General features: G+C 45.3%; 1 protein-coding gene across 1 annotated transcript; it reads right to left on the reverse strand.

Annotated features, from left to right (window-relative positions):
- Positions 1–19,788: 19,788 nt before the first annotated feature.
- Positions 19,789–20,694, reverse strand: LOC138667143 (olfactory receptor 6M1-like). The gene has a single exon (XM_069755471.1). The coding sequence runs from the start codon at positions 20,692–20,694 to the stop codon at positions 19,789–19,791; it is 906 nt and encodes a 301-aa protein (XP_069611572.1).
- Positions 20,695–21,787: the final 1,093 nt, after the last annotated feature.

Raw genomic sequence — 21,787 nt, forward strand, 5'->3', positions numbered from 1 at the left:
ACTGCGGCTGCCTCGCGGCCTAGCTGTTCTCTCCTCTCCTGTGGGCCTTGGGGTCCACCACCTGGTTCCAGCACCGTCAGCTGGTTCCGGGCCGAGCCTTTGGCTTAGGTGCCTCCTCCTGGGTATCCGAGTTCCGCCAACGCCAGGCGGTCCTTGGTAGTGCTTTTAAGCGCGGGCACCTACAGCTTAGTAACCGTGTTCCAGCACCGACAGCTAGTCCTCGGTCGTGCCATTGGCTCTTGCACACTGGGGCAACGCATCCGGGTTCCAGCACCGCCAGCTGGTTCTCGGCAGTGTTCTTGTCACAGGTACTCCCTCGTGCCAAGCCTGGTTTCAGCACCGTCAGCTGTTTCCGGGTTGTGTCAAGCTCACTGAGACACCTATGCTTGCCTCTTCGTGGTGCGGTCGGGTTAGCCAACTCCAGGGTGCCTTCAGTTTAGGAGCTTCCTATGTGGGCTGCGTGAACTGGTAGTCAAGGCTGGTTCTGTAGTGCCAGTAGGCCCAGCTCCCCCTGTAGGACTGTTGGGGTTCAGTAACTGCGGCTGCCTCGCGGCCTAGCTGTTCTCTCCTCTCCTGTGGGCCTTGGGGTCCACCACCTGGTTCCAGCACCGTCAGCTGGTTCCGGGCCGAGCCTTTGGCTTAGGTGCCTCCTCCTGGATATCCGAGTTCCGCCAACGCCAGGCGGTCCTTGGTAGTGCTTTTAAGCGCGGGCACCTACAGCTTAGTAACCGGGTTCAAGCACCGTCAGCTAGTCCTCGGTCGTGCCATTGGCTCTTGCACACTGGGGCAACGCATCCGGGTTCCAGCACCGCCAGCTGGTTCTCGGCAGTGTTCTTGTCACAGGTACTCCCTCGTGCCAAGCCTGGTTTCAGCACCGTCAGCTGTTTCCGGGTTGTGTCAAGCTCACTGAGACACCTATGCTTGCCTCGTCGTGGTGCGGTCGGGTTAGCCAACTCCAGGGTGCCTCCAGTTTAGGAGCTTCCTATGTGGGCTGCGTGAACTGGTAGTCAAGGCTGGTTCTGTAGTGCCAGTAGGCCCAGCTCCCCCTGTAGGACTGTTGGGGTTCAGTAACTGCGGCTGCCTCGCGGCCTAGCTGTTCTCTCCTCTCCTGTGGGCCTTGGGGTCCACCACCTGGTTCCAGCACCGTCAGCTGGTTCCGGGCCGAGCCTTTGGCTTAGGTGCCTCCTCCTGGGTATCCGAGTTCCGCCAACGCCAGGCGGTCCTTGGTAGTGCTTTTAAGCGCGGGCACCTACAGCTTAGTAACCGTGTTCCAGCACCGTCAGCTAGTCCTCGGTCGTGCCATTGGCTCTTGCACACTGGGGCAACGCATCCGGGTTCCAGCACCGCCAGCTGGTTCTCGGCAGTGTTCTTGTCACAGGTACTCCCTCGTGCCAAGCCTGGTTTCAGCACCGTCAGCTGTTTCCGGGTTGTGTCAAGCTCACTGAGACACCTATGCTTGCCTCTTCGTGGTGCGGTCGGGTTAGCCAACTCCAGGGTGCCTCCAGTTTAGGAGCTTCCTATGTGGGCTGCGTGAACTGGTAGTCAAGGCTGGTTCTGTAGTGCCAGTAGGCCCAGCTCCCCCTGTAGGACTGTTGGGGTTCGGTAACTGCGGCTGCCTCGCGGCCTAGCTGTTCTCTCCTCTCCTGTGGGCCTTGGGGTCCACCACCTGGTTCCAGCACCGTCAGCTGGTTCCGGGCTGAGCCTTTGGCTTAGGTGCCTCCTCCTGGGTATCCGAGTTCCGCCAACGCCAGGCGGTCCTTGGTAGTGCTTTTAAGCGCGGGCACCTACAGCTTAGTAACCGGGTTCCAGCACCGTCAGCTAGTCCTCGGTCGTGCCATTGGCTCTTGCACACTGGGGCAATGCATGCGGGTTCCAGCACCGCCAGCTGGTTCTCGGCAGTGTTCTTGTCACAGGTACTCCCTCGTGCCAAGCCTGGTTTCAGCACCGTCAGCTGTTTCCGGGTTGTGTCAAGCTCACTGAGACACCTATGCTTGCCTCGTCGTGGTGCGGTCGGGTTAGCCAACTCCAGGGTGCCTCCAGTTTAGGAGCTTCCTATGTGGGCTGCGTGAACTGGTAGTCAAGGCTGGTTCTGTAGTGCCAGTAGGCCCAGCTCCCCCTGTAGGACTGTTGGGGTTCGGTAACTGCGGCTGCCTCGCGGCCTAGCTGTTCTCTCCTCTCCTGTGGGCCTTCGGGTCCACCACCTGGTTCCAGCACCGTCAGCTGGTTCTCGGCAGTGTCTTTTGCTCTTGTACCTTCTGCTCCCCATCCTGGTTCCAGTACCGTCAGCTGGTTCCGGGCAGAGCCTTTGGCTTAGGTGCCTCCTTCTGGGTATCCAAGTTCCACCAACGTCAGGTGGTCCTTGGTAGTGCTTTCAGGCACGGGTACCTCCTGCTTAGTAACCGGGTTCCAGTAACGTCAGCTGGTCCTTGGTAGTTCCATTGGCTCTTGGACCTTCGGCTACCCATCCGGGTTCCAGTACCGTCAGCTGGTTCTCGGCAGTGTCTTTTGCTCTTGTACCTTCTGCTCCCCATCCTGGTTCCAGTAACGTCAGCTGGTTCCGGGCAGAGCCTTTGGCTTAGGTGCCTCCTTCTGGGTATCCGAGTTCCGCCAACGTCAGGCGGTCCTTGGTAGTGCTTTTTAGCACGGGTACCTCCTGCTTAGTAACCGGGTTCCAGTAACGTCAGCTGGTCCTCGGTAGTTCCATAGGCTCTTGAACCTTCGGGTAGCCATCCGAGTTCCAGTTCCATCAGCTGGTTCTTGGCATTTTCTCAGCCTTCTTGTACCTTCTGCTACATTTCCAAGTTGAAGACCCTAACGTCGACGACCCGGAAGACCACCCCGATGACGACGACCCGGAAGACCACCCCGATGACGACGACGACGACGGCGGAGACGACGACGGCGGAGACGACGACGGCTGAGACGACGACGGCGGAGATGACGACACTGGAGACGACGACCCTGGAGACGACAACATGGAAGACCGAGAAGCAGAAGAACAAGAGGCTGCAGAACAAAGAGCAGAAGAACATTAAGCATAAGACTTAATATCAGAGCAAAAGATATTATCTAAATTATATGCAGAAGAAGACTAAGCAGTGTATGGGGGTGAGTCCGTTCCTCCTCGTGGTGCCCCTGGATAAAGCCTGATGCTGCAGGCCAAACTGAACGCGGACAAATGTAACTTTTGTGACTGGCAGAACGGAAGGTGTAATCTTCAAACTTTTATAGATAACAACTACGGGAATGCCTGTCACAAATGAGAATATGATGAAGAAGTAGAATAGGAAGAATAATAACAGTGGAATAAAAAGAATATGTAGAATAGGAAGAATAATAATAGTTGAAGAAAATGAATATGAAGAATGTAATAAAAAAAAAAAAATAGGTAGAAGATGAAGAAGAAGATGAATAAGGTGAAGAAGTTGATGTCAAAGATGCTGATGATGATGAAGATGAAAGTGTGGGAAAAGGAAAAAAAAGAAGGGGAAGGTCGTGGAATAGTGAAACATCAATATCTGACAAAATAAAAAAAAATTTACATAGTCAATATCTTTTTCAATCCGAACGTCTTTAAAAAAAAAAAAAATCATGCTATTCTATTTGATTGGACTAATCCTCATTGCCTTTAATGTCTCCGCCACCTCCCCCATACATCCTACATTATTCTTAGTTGTTTTCCTTCATGTAGAATGAACCTACAAGGAAAGAAAGGGTTTATTTTAATTCCGATATTTTGGTCCCATTGACTTGCATTGGGATCGGGTATCGGTATCGGCGATATCCGATATTTTTTGAATATCGGCCGATCCAAACCGATACCGATACTTTCCGATATCGGAAGGTATCGCTCAACACTAGTACTAACCAATTTATCTGTATGCATATAGTCACCTATAAATGATACTGTGACTATTGTTCTTGTGCGATTTATCTGTGATAATCCTTCCCGCATTTAACCCTGTTAATTGTATAAAGGAGAAGTAGATTGTTGATCTCGCCTGTTCTCTCTACTGTTGCATTGAGATCACCTGTATTACAGTAGCACTAGAAATATACGGCCTAGCAGTTTCATGTTAAAAAATAGTTACCGTATATACTCGAGTATAAGCCGACCTGAGTATATCCGACCCCCCTAATTTTGCCACAAAAAACTGGGAAAACTTATTGACTCGAGTATAAGCCTAGGGTGGAAAATGCAGCAGCTACCGGTGAATTTCAAAAATAAAAATAGATGCTCCATACCGTTCATTATGGCCCCATAGCTGTGCCATATAGTGCTCTGCACCATTCATTATTGCCCCATAGATGTACCATAGAAAGGTGTGCCATATAGTGCTCTGCACCGTTCATTCTTGCCCCATACCTGTGCCATATAGTGCTCTGCACCGTTCATTATTGCCTCACAGCTGTGCCATATAGTGCTCTGCACCGTTCATTCTTGCCCCATAGCTGTGCCATATAGTGCTCTGCACCGTTCATTCTTGCCCCATAGCTGTGCCATATAGTGCTCTGCACCGTTCATTCTTGCCCCATAGCTGTGCCATATAGTGCTCTGCACCATTCATTCTTGCCCCATAGCTGTGCCATATAGTGCTCTGCACCGTTCATTATTGCCCCATAGCTGTGCCATATAGTGCTCTGCACCGTTCATTCTTGTCCCATAGCTGTGCCATATAGTGCTCTGCACCATTCATTATTGCCCCATAGCTGTGCCATATAGTGCTCTGCACCGTTCATTATTGCCCCATAGCTGTGCCATAAAGTGCTCTGGACCGTTCATTATTGCCCCATAGCTGTGCCATACAGTGCTCTGCACCGTTCATTCTTGCCCCATAGCTGTGCCATACAGTGCTCTGCACCGTTCATTTTTGCCCCATAGCTGTGCCATATAGTGCTCTGCACCGTTCATTATTGCCCCATTGATGCTCCTTATAAAGCTGTGCCATTGCTGCTGCTGCAATAATAAAAAAAAAAGCCATACTCACCTCTCTTGCTTGCAGCTCCCGGCATCTCGTCCCGGCATCTCTCCGCACTGACTGATCAGGCAGAGGGCGGCACGCACACTATATGCATCATCGCGCCCTCTGACCTGAACAGTCAGTGCAAGAGGACGCGAAGACAGAGCGGCGCCCGGTGTGTGGAACGTGGACAGGTGAATATAAAATACTCACCTAGTCCCGGCGCTCCTGACGCTGCCCCTGCCTGTCACACTGTCTTCGGGTGCCGCAGCTCTTCCTGTCAGCGGTCACTGGCACCGCTCAGAGGAATGAATATGTGGCTCCAACCCTATGGGAGTGGAGTCCATATTCTTTTCTCTAATGAGCGGTCCCACATGACCGCTGTACAGAGGAAGAGCTGCGGCACCCGAAGACAGTGTGACAGGCAGGGGCAGCGTCAGGAGCGCCGGGACTAGGTGAGTATGCCTCAGCGCCCTCTCCCCCTCACCCGCCGACCTTGCCGCCCACCGTGACTCGAGTATAAGCCAAGAGGGGCACTTTCAGCCGAAAAATTTGGGCTGAAAATCTCGGCTTATACTCGAGTATATACGGTACTAGGACATTTTCACATTCCCTCATGAAGGCTTCTTCATCGTGTTGCCCATGTGGTTGTAAGGAGGTGAAACACCAGAAGAGTCTGGGGGCGGTTACCTTCTCGGCTCTGTGCCTGGAACCATTGAGCTGTGCTGCAGTTTCCCCAGGGGGCAGACTTAGAGACTGGGACAGGAAGGAAGCGGGCAGAGAGCGGGAAAGGCACGCGAGCAAGGCACAGAGCAGCGTGAGCAGCAGTCAGAGCAGGGTGCAGCTGCGCTCCGGGAGAGAGAGAGCTCCCGGTCTGAGGACAAACACAGGGAGATTGCCCAGAAAGACTGCATCTTGTGAGTACTTGAAAGCGGACTTTGTTGTGACTGGAGAGGGGCGCTTTGAGACCCGTGTAGAGACATTGGCCCATGCAGAGACTTCTACCCCCTGGTCTCCGTGGTATCAGTACAGAGACTGTGATTCCTGGTACAGAGACTTAACAGTGCAGAGCCCCTGATACCTGGCTGTGCTGTAAAAGCTAAAGACTCAGAGCCTGTGCATACCACATTAACTCCCGAAACCCCAGGCAGCAGGCTCCTAGAGACTACTCAGCCCACGGACAACAGAGGGAGGACAAGTGCCACTGTTTCTCGGCGCCTACGTTGGAGAAGATGACCCTTCAAGCAAGTCCTCATCAGACTGATAAGTGTTCTTTTCTCAAGAAATCTTGCTTACTCCTGTTACATCGTTTGACTCCCATATTTTTGCACTGTTTTATTGCTAGTTATTTTCCATTGCTTCCTCCCTGCGAGGAGAACCTTATTCCTGTTATTCAACCACTCAACTGTTGGTCTGTCTGTTCACTGGTGACATACTCAGAACCTGCATACTATTACATGGTCTCCAAACCAATCTGGATATGACTGCAACAGTGGCAAAATTGGAACTCATTGCTGAAGAAGATAGATCTCCATACCAGCCTCCAATCCTTGCTCTGAACGAAAATAGCCTTTAAAAGTGGTGGCATGTAGTGATGAGGGAACATGCTTGGATAAGGTGTCATCTGAGCATGCTCATGTGCTGAGTGTCTTCAGCGTGCTCAAAAAATATGTTCGAGTCCCAGCGGCTGCATTTGTCGCATCTGTCAGACAGCTGCAACACATGCAGGGATTTACTGTTTATTAGACAGTCGCAACACATGCAGGGATTGCCTAACAGCCACGAGACATGAAGTCGCATGTACTCGAACATATTTTTGAAGTACGCCGAAGATACTCGGTTAACATACAAGCATCCTCGGATAACACCTTATTCAAGTACATTAACTCATCACTAGTGGCATGCAGTCAATGGAAATCCTGCACCTCAATGTCTGTCTTGTAACTAAATGTTGTAAATGTCAGGCAAAGACTTTCTGATGTTTTGTGTAGATGCAAGACTTCAGCTTGTTATGTTTTGTCAAATTTTACCAGCAGTACAGGAAGGATCATTACGCACCATTCTTTGAATCTGATGAGATCACGTGGTCTTCACGAGGAAACATCATCAATTCTACTCATGGTATGGATTGGCATAAAGTATAGTAGCCTGACCCTCTAATCTTCATATGAATATTTCAATGTTCAGTTCGGATTATGAGAGCCGAATTTGCAATATTGGTCAATATATTAGTCGAATATTCGCCCAACATATTTTGGGAGCCATATCATCTGCTGGTATAGGTACACTGTGTTTTATCAAGACCAAAGTCAATGCAGCCATCTACCAGGAAATTTTAGAGCACTTCATGCTTCCCTCTGCTAACAAGCTTTTTGGAAATGGAAATTTCATTCTGCAGCAGGACTTGGCATCTGTCCACACTGCCAAAAGAATCAATACCTGGTTTAAAAACATCACTATCACTGTGCTTGATCGGCCCGCAAACTCGCCTGACCTTAACCTCATAGACAATCTATGGGTATTGTAAAGAGGAAGATGAGACACCAGACCCAACAATGCAGATGAGTTTAATGCTGCTATCAAAGCAAGCTGGGCTTCCATATCACTTCTGCAGTGTCACAGGCCACGCCGCATAGATGCAGTAATTGATGCCAAAGGAGCCCCAACCAAGTTTTGAGTGAATTTACTGAATATACATTTCAGTAGGCCAACATTTCGGATTTTAAAATCATTTTTTTCAAGCTAATGTTATAAAGTATTCTAATTTACTGAGATAATGACTTTTGGGTTTTCATTGGCTGTAAGCCATAATCATCAAAATTAACAGAAATATACACTTGAAATAGTTCACCCTGTAATGACTCTATATGAGTTTCACTTTTTGTATTGAAGAACTGAAATAAATTAACTTTTTGATGATCTTCTAATTTTGTGAGAAGCACCTGTAGATGTGCCTTTTCTGGACGGCTGTGTGCTGCTATTTTTAGGCTGGAGGGCAATAGCCATGGCCCCTTACCAGCCCCAGCTGTTTTCTTTAGCTTGGCTGGTTGTCAAAAGTGGGGGGAGCATCATGTTGTTTTTTCTAATTATTTATTAAAATAATTAAAAAACTGGTGTGGTGACCCCTCTATTCTTGATGACCAGCGTTGCTAATGCTGACAGCTGAAGGTTGCAGCCCCCAGCTGTTTGTTTTGCCCGTTGGTTACCAAAAAACCAGGGGAATCCATGGCATTTTCTAAAATGTATTAATTCAAAGTCTCATAGTGCAGTGCTGAGCTCACAGAGTTCACCACAGTTCACTGTGAGAAATTTCTCAGAGGGAACTGTGGTGAACTCTCTGAGCTCAGCGCTGCACCTTGAGACTTTCTCACTGTACTAGCAATAATATCACTGAGGTCACTGCAGTTTATTTGCCTGGCTGAGAGCGCAGCCTCAGCAACCGGTGGTAACATCAATGACATCGCAGCTAGTCACTGATGTTGCAGAATGTTTGCAGCAGCTCCTTCCCCAGTGGTTCTCAGCCTGAACAGTCACATCTTCGCACCGTCCAGGTTGAAAACTGGTTATCCCCCAGACTTGGATTACCCAAGCAACGAGTATATTCGCTCATCACTAATAACGATCCCCACTGAACTTTGCGGGCAGCAGCATGCGTGCATTTGCTTCCGGGCCAGAATTGTGCAAATTCAGAAGTTGCCTCTGTAAATCAATAATTTCTTTTTGCTGACCCAATACCTGAGTTTGCAAATTAGTAAATTTTTCTTCGTATGTGGCCCCAAAATTCTGAAGTTCTTCAACTTGTTGTCTTAGGGTGGCTGCAACAGACTCCATTTTGTGCGCAAGATTATTCTGGTATGGACTGGCCTGAGTTGGAGTAGTGGTATTGCAACCACTAGGAGCAGCACCGACAGGTAGAGTAGTGTTATGAAAGGTAATTCAGTACCACAATGGACATAGAGGTCAGTGCACATACAGTGACCTGGCAATAACCCAAAAAACAAGAACGAGCTCTGAGACGTGGGAACTCTGTTGACCGCAATCCCTAATCCTAACCAACCACACTAGAGGCAGCCGTGGATTGCGCCTAACGCTGCCTATGCAACTCGGCACGGCCTGAGAAACTGGCTAGCCTGAAGATAGAAAATAAGCCTACCTTGCCTCAGAGAAATACCCCAAAGGAAAAGGCAGCCCCCACATATAATGACTGTGAGTTAAGATGAAAAGACAAACGTAGAGATGAAATAGACTTAGCAAAGTGAGGCCCAACTTACTGAACAGAGCGAGGATAGGAAAGGAAACTTTGCGGTCAACACAAAACCCTACAAAAACCACGCAAAGGGGGCAAAAAGACCCTCCGTACCAAACTAACGGCACGGAGGTACACCCTCTGCGTCCCAGAGCTTCCAGCAAGCAGAAAATACAAATAGACAAGCTGGACAGAAAAAAAACAACAAACAAATAGCAAAGAGGAACTTAGCTATGCAGAGCAGCAGGCCACAGGAACGATCCAGGAGGAAACAGGTCCAATACTAGAACATTGACTGGAAGCCAGGATCAAAGCACTAGGTGGAGTTAAATAGGGTAGCACCTAACGACTTCACCATATCACCTGAGGAAGGAAACTCAGAAGCCGCGGTACCACTTTCCTCCACCAACGGAAGCTCACAGAGAGAATCAGCCGAAGTACCACTTGTGACCACAAGAGGGAGCTCTGCCACAGAATTCACAACAGTACCCCCCCCCTTGAGGAGGGGTCACCGAACCCTCACCAGAGCTCCCAGGACGACCAGGATGAGCTATATGAAAGGCATGAACAAGATCGGGAGCATGGACATCAGAGGCAAAGACCCAGGAATTATCTTCCTGAGCATAACCCTTCCACTTAACCAGATACTGGAGTTTCCGTCTAGAAACACGAGAATCCAAAATCTTCTCCACAATATACTCCAACTCCACCTCCACCAAAACCGGGGCAGGAGGATCAACAGATGGAATCACGGGTGCCATGTATCTCCGCAACAATGACCTATGGAATACGTTATGTATGGAAAAAGAATCTGGAAGGGTCAGACGAAAAGACACAGGATTAAGAACCTCAGAAATCCTATACGGACCAATAAAACGAGGTTTAAACTTAGGAGAGGAAACCTTCATAGGAATATGACGAGAAGATAACCAAACCAAGTCCCCAACCCGAAGTCGGGGACCCACACAGCGTCTGCGATTAGCGAAACGTTGAGCCTTCTCCTGGGACAAGGTCAAATTGTCCACTACATGAGTCCAAATCTGCTGCAACCTGTCCACCACAGTATCCACACCAGGACAGTCCGAAGACTGAACCTGCCCTGAAGAGAAACAAGGATGGAACCCGGAGTTGCAGAAAAATGGTGAAGCCAAGGTAGCCGAGCTGGCCCGATTATTAAGGGCGAACTCAGCCAAAGGCAAAAAGGACACCCAGTCATCCTGATCAGCAGAAACAAAGCATCTCAGATATGTTTCCAAGGTCTGATTGGTTCGTTCGGTCTGGCCATTAGTCTGAGGATGGAAAGCCGAGGAAAAAGACAAGTCAATGCCCATCCTACCACAAAAGGCTCGCCAAAACCTCGAAACAAACTGGGAACCTCTGTCAGAAACGATATTCTCTGGAATGCCATGTAAACGAACCACATGCTGGAAAAACAATGGCACCAAATCAGAGGAGGAAGGCAATTTAGACAAGGGTACCAAATGGACCATCTTAGAGAAGCGATCACAGACCACCCAAATGACTGACATCTTTTGAGAGACGGGAAGATCTGAAATAAAATCCATAGAGATATGTGTCCAAGGTCTCTTCGGGACCGGCAAGGGCAAAAGCAACCCACTGGCACGAGAACAGCAGGGCTTAGCCCGAGCACAAATCCCACAGGACTGCACAAAAGTACTCACATCCCGCGACAGAGATGGCCACCAAAAGGATCTAGCCACTAACTCTCTGGTACCAAAGATTCCAGGATGACCAGCCAACACCGAACAATGAACCTCAGAGATAACTTTATTCGTCCACCTATCAGGGACAAACAGTTTATCCAGTGGGCAACGATCAGGTTTATCAGCCTGAAATTTTTGCAGCACCCGCCGCAAATCAGGGGAGATAGCAGACACAATTACTCCCTCTTTGAGGATACCCACCGGCTCAGATACACCCGGAGAGTCGGGCACAAAACTCCTAGACAGAGCATCCGCCTTCACATTTTTAGAGCCCGGAAGATATGAAATCACAAAGTCAAAACGGGCAAAAAACAACGACCAACGAGCTTGTCTAGGATTCAAGCACTTGGCGGATTCGAGATAAGTCAAGTTCTTATGATCAGTCAAGACCACCACGCGATGCTTAGCTCCTTCAAGCCAATGACGCCACTCCTCGAATGCCCACTTCATGGCCAGCAACTCTCGATTGCCCACATCATAATTTCGCTCAGCAGGCGAAAACTTCCTGGAAAAGAAGGCGCATGGTTTCATCACCGAGCAATCAGAAATTCTCTGCGACAAAACGGCCCCTGCTCCAATTTCAGAAGCATCAACCTCGACCTGGAACGGAAGCGAAACATTTGGTTGACACAACACAGGGGCAGAAGAAAAACGACGCTTCAACTCTTGAAAAGCTTCCACAGCAGCAGAAGACCAATTGACCACATCAGCACCTTTCTTGGTCAAATCGGTCAATGGTTTAGCAATACTAGAAAAATTACAGATGAAGCGACGATAAAAATTAGCAAAGCCAAGGAACTTTTGCAGACTTTTCAGAGATGTCGGCTGAGTCCAATTATGGATGGCTTGGACCTTAACAGGGTCCATCTCGATAGTAGAAGGGGAAAAGATGAACCCCAAAAATGAAACCTTCTGGACACCAAAGAGACACTTTGATCCCTTCACAAACAAAGAATTAGCATGCAGGACCTGAAACACCATTCTGACCTGCTTCACATGAGACTCCCAATCATCCGAGAAGATCAAAATGTCATCTAACTACACAATCAGGAATTTATCCAGGTACTCTCGGAAGATGTCATGCATAAAGGACTGAAACACTGATGGAGCATTGGCAAGTCCGAATGGCATTACAAGATACTCAAAATGACCCTCGGGCGTATTAAATGCAGTTTTCCACTCATCGCCTCGCTTAATACGCACAAGATTATACGCACCACGAAGATCTATCTTGGTGAACCAACTAGCCCCCTTAATGCGAGCAAACAAATCAGATAATAATGGCAAAGGGTACTGAAATTTAACAGTAATCTTATTTAGAAGGCGGTAATCTATACAAGGTCTCAGTGAACCATCCTTCTTGGCTACAAAAAAGAACCCTGCTCCTAATGGCGACAATGACGGGCGAATATGCCCCTTCTCCAAAGACTCCTTCACATAACTCCGCATAGCAGCGTGCTCAGGCACAGATAAATTAAACAGTCGACCTTTTGGGAATTTACTACCAGGAATCAAATCGATAGCACAATCACAATCCCTATGCGGAGGTAGGGTGGGCTCATCAAATATATCCCGGTAATCAGACAAGAACTCAGGAACCTCAGAAGGGGTGGATGACGAAATAGTCAGAAATGGGACATCACCATGTACCCCCTGACAACCCCAGCTGGACACAGACATGGATTTCCAATCTAATACTGGATTATGGACTTGTAGCCATGGCAACCCCAACACGACCACATCATGCAGATTATGCAACACCAGAAAGCGAATAACCTCCTGATGTGCAGGAGCCATGCACATGGTCAGCTGGGTCCTGGCCAACTCATATGTAGGCTTTGCTGAACCTCTGTTCAGGTGTCCACATTCACCCAGGCATACAGACATTGGCCTTCGGTAAGTGTTCACATTTGGACAGGGGGGTCAGGGACCCATCAGTTTTATGAGACCACCTTGACGACGGTTGATGGGCTCACACTATTTGATTATTTCAAATTCTGTGCAAAGCGTCTCTTAAATATTTTCCTAATGTTCAAAAGCCATTTTGCTATTCATATTTCATACATTTCAGATTAGACATGCTTTTGCACGATAGAGTGCAACCTTTTTTGTATATTTATGTATGGAGGTAGCTGCTCCTGGTATGCACCTATTCACACTAGTTTGGATGTGCGAGTCTATCTCATCCTGACCCTGACACAGAGCCAGCAAATTCTTCTCTGCCTGATCCACTGAATTAGGCTCATCATACAGCAATCCGAGCGCCAGAAAAAACGCATCAACATTACTCAATGCAGGATCCCCTGGCGCAAGGGAAAATGCCCAGTCCTGAGGATCGCCACGCAAAAAAGAAATAACAATTCTCACTTGTTGAACTGGATCACCAGAGGAGCGAGGTTTCAAGGCCAGAAACAGTTTGCAATTATTTTTGAAATTCACAAACTTCGCTCTATCACCATAAAACAAATCAGGAATAGGAATTCTTGGTTCTAACATAGGCTTCTGAACCACCAAATCTTGAATCTTTTGTACATTTATAACGAGATTATCCAATGAAGAGCACAGACCCTGAATATCCATGTCCACACCTGTGTCCTGAACTACCCAAATGTGTAGGGGAAAAAAAAGGCAAAACACAGTGCAAAGAAAAAAAAATGGTCTGAGAACTTCTTTTTTCCCTCTATTGAGAATCATTAGTACTTTTGGCTTCCAGTACTGTTATGAAAGGTAATTTAGTACCACAATGGACATAGAGGTCAGTGCACATACAGTGACCTGGCAATAACCCAAAAAAAAAGAACGAGCTCTGAGACGTGGGAACTCTGTTGACAGCAATCCCTAATCCTAACCAACCACACTAGAGGCAGCCGTGGATTGCGCCTAACGCTGCCTATGCAACTCGGCACGGCCTGAGAAACTGGCTAGCCTGAAGATAGAAAATAAGCCTACCTTGCCTCAGAGAAATACCCCAAAGGAAAAGGCAGCCCCCACATATAATGACTGTGAGTTAAGATGAAAAGACAAACATAGAGATGAAATAGACTTAGCAAAGTGAGGCCCAACTTTCTGAACAGAGTGAGGATAGGAAAGGAAACTTTGCGGTCAACACAAAACCCTACAAAAACCACGCAAAGGGGGCAAAAAGACCCTCCGTACCAAACTAATGGCACGGAGGTACACCCTCTGCGTCCCAGAGCTTCCAGCAAGCAGAAAAAACAAATAGACAAGCTGGACAGAAAAAAAACAGCGAACAAATAGCAAAGAGGAACTTAGCTATGCAGAGCAGCAGGCCACAGGAACGATCCAGGAGGAAACAGGTCCAATACTAGAACATTGACTGGAAGCCAGGATCAAAGCACTAGGTGGAGTTAAATAGGGTAGCACCTAACGACTTCACCATACACCTGAGGAAGGAAACTCAGAAGCCACAGTACCACTTTCCTCCACCAACGGAAGCTCACAGAGAGAATCAGCCGAAGTACCACTTGTGACCACAAGAGGGAGCTCTGCCACAGAATTCACAACAGAGTAGTCAGGAATAGCCAAGGAGTCAGTACGCAGGGCAGCAATGTGGGTTACAGCATCATCAAGTAGCATAGTCAGGAACAGTCAGGAGTCAGTACACAGAGCAGAAGTATAATCTTGGAATGAAGGAGCAGGTGAAAGGAAGGTTGACTAAAGGCTGGTAGCTCAATAATCTTGCAAGGAAGGAAGTGCAATGCTAGGTTTAAGTAGGGTGTTCAATTAGGCTGGAGACAATCAGATACAACACAGGTACTGTATGTGTATCTGGGTTAACAAGGAACTGTCCAGCAGGATGAATAGCTCAGACAGAAGAGCTGCTCCCTGGTGCACAAGAGCTGCTGGATTTGAATCCTGACAGTTTATTTTTCTGTCTACAGTTGTGTGAAAAAGTGTTTGCCCCCTTCTTGACTTCCTATTCTTTTGCACGTGTGTCACACTTAAATGTTTCAGATCGTCAAACAAATGTAAATATTAGACATAGATAACACAAGTAAACAATAAATGCAGTTTTTAAATGAAGGTCTATATTATTAAAGGAAATCCAAACCTACAGGGCACTGTGTGAAAAAAATGATTGCTCCCTAAACCTAATGACTTAGCAGCAACAACTGCAATCAAGCGTTTTTACGATAACTGGTAATTAGTCTTTTAATCTTTTTTAGTCAGGGGTAACTTTGGCTCATTTATCTCTGCAGAATTGTTTTAATTCAGCCACATTGGAGGGTTGCTGAGCATGGACCACCTTTTTATGGTCATGCTACAGCATCTCAATCGGGCCAGGACTTTTATTAGGCCACTCCAAAGTCTTAATTTTGTTTTACTTGAGCCATTCAGCGTTGGACTTGCTGGTGTGTTTTGGATCATTGTCCTGCTGCATAACAAAGTGCACTTCAGCTTGAGGTCAAGAATAGATGGTCTGACATTCTCCTTCAGGATTTTTTGGTAGACAGCAGAATTCGTGGTTCCATTTACTACAGCAATTCCTCCAGGTCCTAAAGCAGCAAATCAGCCCCAGAACATCACACTACCACAACCATATTTTACTGTTGCTATGTTTCTTTGTTTCTTTTCTGAAATGTTGTGTTACTTCTATGCCACATGTAATGGTACATACAGTACACCTTGAAAAAAGTTCAACTTTTGCCTCATCAGTCTATAGAGTATTCTGATAAAAGTCTTGGAGATCATCACGATGTTTTCTGGCAAAACTGAAACGAGCATTTATGTTCTTATTGTTCAGCAGTGGTTTTCATCTTGGAACTCTGCCATGCAGGCCATTTTGCCAAGACTCTTTCTTATGGTGGAGTCATGAACATTGACCTTAACTCAGCAAGACCTGAAGTTCTTTGGATGTTGTTGAGGGGTCTCTTGTGATTTATTTAAGTCGTTGCTAAGCTCTTGAAGTAATTCTGGTTGGCCGGACACTCCTGGGAAGGTTCACCACTGTTCCATGTTTTCGCCATTTGTGGATAACGGTTCTCACTATGGTTCGCTGGAGTCCCAAAGCTTGAAAATGGCTTTATAATCTTTTCCTGACTGACATATCTCAATTGCTTTGTTTCTCATTTGTTTCAGAATGTCTTTGGATCGTGGCATGATGTCTATCTGTTGAGGAACTTTGGGTCTACTTTGTCAGGCAGGTCCTATTTAAGTGATTTCTTGTTTGAGAACAGGTATGGCAGTAATCAGGCCTGTGTGCGGCTGAGCAATTTGAACTCAGCTTCTCAAAGATGTGATAAACCACAGTTAATTTATGTTTTAAGGGGGGATTGAACAATCACTTTTTCACACAGGGTCCTGTAGGTTTGCATTTCTTTTTCCCTTAATAATAAAGACATTAATTTAAAAACTACATTTTGTATTTACTTGTGTTGTGTTGTGGGTAGTCTCCTTTCTAACAACTGCACCTTCAACCTTATCCCACTTCTATGCTCCCTCATCATTCCTTCTTTTGGAGTGCATTATGTATGTATCTACTCTCCTTCCAACCTACAAGTGTCTGTCATATACCAGACTCCCTGCCAGCCCACTGTGTTTGTTGACTACTTCTCCACCTGACTTTTATACTTTCTCTCTGCAGACATTGCCAACATCATTTAAAAGGTATATCCCGTGCAACACTACGTGTCCTATGCAGACTTGGTGCAACCCTTCACTCGGTTGCAAAAGCTGTGAACAATCCAAGGATCCAAGGTACCTGTTGCTATCCTTCAAAAGTTTTATTTTGCACCAGTGTAGACATAAAAAATGGACATGTGATATTTTGGCCATAAAGGGACTTTCTCAAGTTAAAAACAAGGTGTACATGTGTTTTTTGGCTTGAGAGATGCCATGTGTGACCAAAACGTCGCATGTCCCTTTTTATATGTATAATCCCACCATCATCATGGGTGACCTTAAACTCCCCATTGACATCTGTCAGTCTACATCCTCCAAACTGCTGTCGCTAGCTTCATCTTTTGGTCTTACTCAGAAGTTCTCCACAGCCACCTACACAGACAGACATACACTAGACCTTATCTTTACCCGCCATACTTTCTCGCTTCGTCCTCCTCACCTGCTGTCCATGTCCCACAACTAGCACACCCCCACAGAAACATCGCAAACTTATACATTCACACACTCTCTGACTCTATAATAAAGTTGTCCTCCATATCTTCACTCCATAACACAGACAGCACCACAGTTTTCTACAATGCCACACTTGCATCAGCTATTGACTTGGTAACCCCTCATGTACATGGCAAAGTGTGATGAATCAATAGATAACCTTGGCACTACAACCTCACAAAAAAGCTTTGGCAAGAGTACATACAGTACTTAGTTAGAGTTGTAGTTAGAGTGATGCTGGAAGACAGCACTCTTGTAAGAAGACTTCACCGAATTCTAAAAAGTAACTTTCACATTCAAATTGGCCCTCATCTCTGATAAACAGATCTACTTCATAACCATCATATCTTCTTCATCCCACAACCCCAAACAATTATTCAACAACCTCTTTCATCTCTGCAGAATACTATGCTGCATATTTCAAAAATAAAATTGACCAAAAAAAGCCTTTACTGCACAATCACCACAATCCCTATGTATAATAAAACAAAAGAAAAAGAGGCTAAGCCTCTGCCAGCTCACCGATACCACAGGTGCGCGGAACTCGTCCTGACCCGACGTGCATTGGATACAATATATGGAATGAAGTGGTAGTTCCAGCTCCTTAAAATTCAAAGTCTTTATTTTCCAAGTTAAAACTTCATAGTCATCAAAGAATCCTTGTACATCATGGATGCATAGGCAGCGAAAAAGAAAGGTATAAGCAACGCGTTTCGATCAACTAAGATCTTTATCACAGCTGTAAATAATAAAGACTTTGAATTTTAAGGAGCTGGAACTACCACTTCATTCCATATATAATAGACCAATGCCCCTGCCCCATAACCTTCCTTCCCACCAACAATGAAGGAAAGCTTTCTCCTCTCCAAATCTCACTTCACTATTTGTGCACTTGACCTCATCTCACCTCCTACTGAACTTCACCTCTACACTTATCCCGGCCCTAACCCAACTCATCAACTTAATATTAACTTTTGGTACCTTCTGCTTTCAAGCATGCCACAATCACACCTATCCTAATTAAACCATACCTTGACCCAACATCCTTGTCCAGCTATCGTCCTATATTGCTTCTTTTATTCACCTCTAAACTCATCCCCCCTTTCATCTAACTCATTCTTTGACAATCTAAAATCCGTCTTCCATCCCCACCTCCCCACTAAAATTACCCTAACCGAAATTAGTAACGAACGATTTAATGCAAAAGCTAACAGACAATTCTCCAAACTCCTCCTTCTAGACCTATCCTCTACCTTTGATACAGTCAACCACTCCTTCCCACTACAAATCCTCTTTTCCCTTGAATCAAAGACTTTGCACTCTCCTGGCTCTCTTTGTACCTTTCTAAACACATATTTAGTATCTCCCACTCCCACACTACTTCCTCATCACGTCCTCTCTGTTGGTGTCCCTCAAGCCTTTGTCCCGGGACCGCTACTCTTATCAATCTATACCTTTAACCTGGGATAACTGATAAAGTCCTATTGCTTTTATTTCCACCTATGTTCTGATGACACTCAGATCTACTTCTCTGGTCCTGACATCACCTTTCCGCTGTCCAAAATCCCAAGGTGTCTATCAGTCATATTCTCCATCTTCTTCTACCTAACAATCAATGTGGCCAAAAACAAAACCCATCATCTTTCCTCCATTTCACCTAAATCCCCTGCCAGTTTTGTCCATCATAATTAATGATACCACACTCTTTGCAGTGCAGTAAGTAACCCTTGATTCTGCCCTGTCCTTCAAACTGCACATCCAAGCTTTTGCCATCTACTGCAGCCTTTAACTCAAAAATATTTCCAGAATACATCCTTTCCTCAACCCTGAATCTACAAAAATGTTAGTGCATGCCTTCATCATCTCCCGCCTCGACTACTGAAATATTCTCGTCTGTGGCCTCCCTGCAAACACACTCACACCTCTCTAGTCTCTCCTTAACTCTACTGCCTTATTCCTCTGCAAATCCCTTTATTGGGCCCCGAATTCCCAAACGTATCCAGTTCAAACTGCTAACAGTGAACTACAAAATCTTCCATAATCTGTCTCCTCCCTATATCTCTGAACTAATCTCCCGATATCGTACAACATGCAACTTACAGTCCTCCCAAGACCTCCTTCTCTCCTCCATACTCATATGTTCCTTACCCAATCATCTGCAAGACTTCTCCCGAGTATCCCTCATCCGATTATCCTTCAGATCGAAATTCATCTCTTCAAGAAATCTTGCAGCCTGCAATGATCACCTGCTACTTCACCCACACCAAAACTGCTGCAATTCCCTAACTCACTGTCTCCTTCCCCATTATCCTGTACAGGGCAGGGTCCTCTTCTTTTGGTACTAACTATCATTTTTAGTTTGTTCACCATATTTTATATTTGTATCTTTTATGTAACCCTTTCTTATGTACAGCACCATGAAATCTATGGTGGTCTAAAAATAAATGATAATTAGTATGCATGTGAGCACTATGCCTTTTATTAATTTTATTCTAATAATAAAAAACCATTGTGCTCACATGCATACTGTATTTGTAGTTTATTGCTCTGCTGCCCAAGATAGCAAAGGTCATACCTACTTTGGAAAACGTAGTTTAGAACAATGCTACTTTTATTGTTCCTGATTTGGGAAATATTGGTTACCATTTTGCAATTATTTTTGAACGTTTTGTTTGGGTAAACAAAAAAGGTAAATAGTGGAAATACTCACTAATTTTCAGGTCTAAGCAAAGGTTACTCGTATGGCATGCTGTACTTGGCTGTTTCTCAGTGTATAGATGAATGGGTTCAACATAGGTGTTATTATGGTGTTCAGGACAACTGCCATCTTGTTGATGTCAAAAGAAGATCCATTAATAAAACGCAGACACATAAAGAGAGAACCTGAATAAAATATCACAACAAGCATAAGGTGGGAGGAACAGGTGGAGAAAGTCTTACATCGCTGGCCACCTGACCGTATTTTAAAAATGGCAAAGATTATAAGTGTATAAGATACCGTGATGCATGCAAGTGACCCAAGAACAGTAAATGAAGAAGCTATCAGACTTAGAAGATTTATAAGGCTAGTGTCTTCACAGACAAGTTTTAGAATTGGTTCAATGTCGCAAAAAAAATGTTCAATTTCAGATCCACAAAAATGTACATTGTAAGTGAAAATTGTCGGTGGTAAAGTATCCATGAAGCCAAGCAACCAAGAACCTGCAGCAAGGTACAGGCATAATCTATAATTCATCACAGTAACATAATGTAAAGGTAGACAAACTGCCACATACCGATCAAAAGACATAACTGCTAAGAGAAAGAAATCAATGGACGCTAAAGCAAAATAAAAGTAGCACTGTAAAGAGCAACCCCAATAGGAAATTACACGGTTTCCAAATAAAACAATGGACATCAATTTGGGTGTGATCGTTGTTGTGACACATATTTCTACTATGGACAAGTTTGAAAGAAAGAAGTACATAGGAGTATGGAGACTCTGATGCTTTGAGGTTGCAAAGATTATAAGAATATTTCCAGCCAAAGTGGTCAAGTAGGACAGTAGAAGAAGTGAAAAAATGAAGATACAAAGAGCTTCACTGTAATAGAATTGTATGAGGAGAAAACTGATAGTGGTATTAAACATTCTCATCCAGATTTTGATTTTACAATGGTAGTTTTTATTTACCAAGAATGGAAGTAGATGTTACCAGAAATGATTAAGTGTTTCTGAAACATGAAATTATGGATCAGTCTTAGAAGGCATTGTATATTGATTACCTAAGGTGCAACCATAAACAGAGAAAGAACCATGAAGAAAGACTACTGATAACGTAGTAACCTTTTTTCGAAAGAATCAACAATCAATTTAGGTGTCTAGCTTGGACTCATATAAATTGCAGAGATTACTATTTTATGTTTTGGGACATCATAAAAAGGTCATACTTTTTGGAGTTAAATGATCACATCTTTAAATAACATCAAGAATCCTTCTACAGTTGTGTGAAAAAATGTTTGCCCCATTCCTGATTTGTTTTGCATGTTTGCCACACTTAAATCTTTCGGATCACCTAACAAATTTAAATATTAGACAAAGATAACACGAGTAAACACAAAATCCAGTTAAGATCTTTATTATTAAGGGAAAAAGAAATCCAAACCTACAGGGCTCTGTGTGAAAAAGTGATTGCCCCCCTTTAAACTTAAATTAACTGTGGTTTACAACATCTTTGGGAAGCTGAGTTCAAGTTCCCTAGCCACACCCAGTCCTAATTACTGCAACACCTGTTCTCAAACCAGAAATCACTTAAATAGGACCTACCTGACAAAGTGGACAAAGTGAAGTAGACATAAAAAAGTTATCAAAAGCTAGACATCATGCAAAGTTCCAAAGAAATTCTAGAACAAATGCGAAACAAAGATCTATCAGTCTGAAAAAGCTTATAAAGCAATTTGTAAAGCTTTGGGACTCCAGAAAACCACAGTGAGAGCTATTATTCACAAATTGCGAAAACATAGAGCAGTGATGAACCTTCCCAGGAGTGTCCGGCTGGCCAAAACTACCCATTACTCATCCAAGAGGTCACGAAAGACAATGCAACATCTAAACAACTGCAGACCATGACTAGATATAAGTGAACCTTTCAAGGCTTGTTTTGGATTGGCTGAATGGACCACCATTCACCAAACAGTTAGCTGAACAGTTCGATGAACTCATCCGAACCCCATTCATTTCAATG

The sequence above is a fragment of the Ranitomeya imitator genome, chromosome 1 (assembly GCF_032444005.1).
Source record: "Ranitomeya imitator isolate aRanImi1 chromosome 1, aRanImi1.pri, whole genome shotgun sequence".
NCBI classification, from domain to species: domain Eukaryota; kingdom Metazoa; phylum Chordata; class Amphibia; order Anura; family Dendrobatidae; genus Ranitomeya; species Ranitomeya imitator.

Coding starts and splice junctions, on each gene's coding strand:
- LOC138667143 (XM_069755471.1), bottom strand. CDS start 20,694: ATGTTTAATACCACTATCAGTTTTCTCCTCATACAATTCTATTACAGT.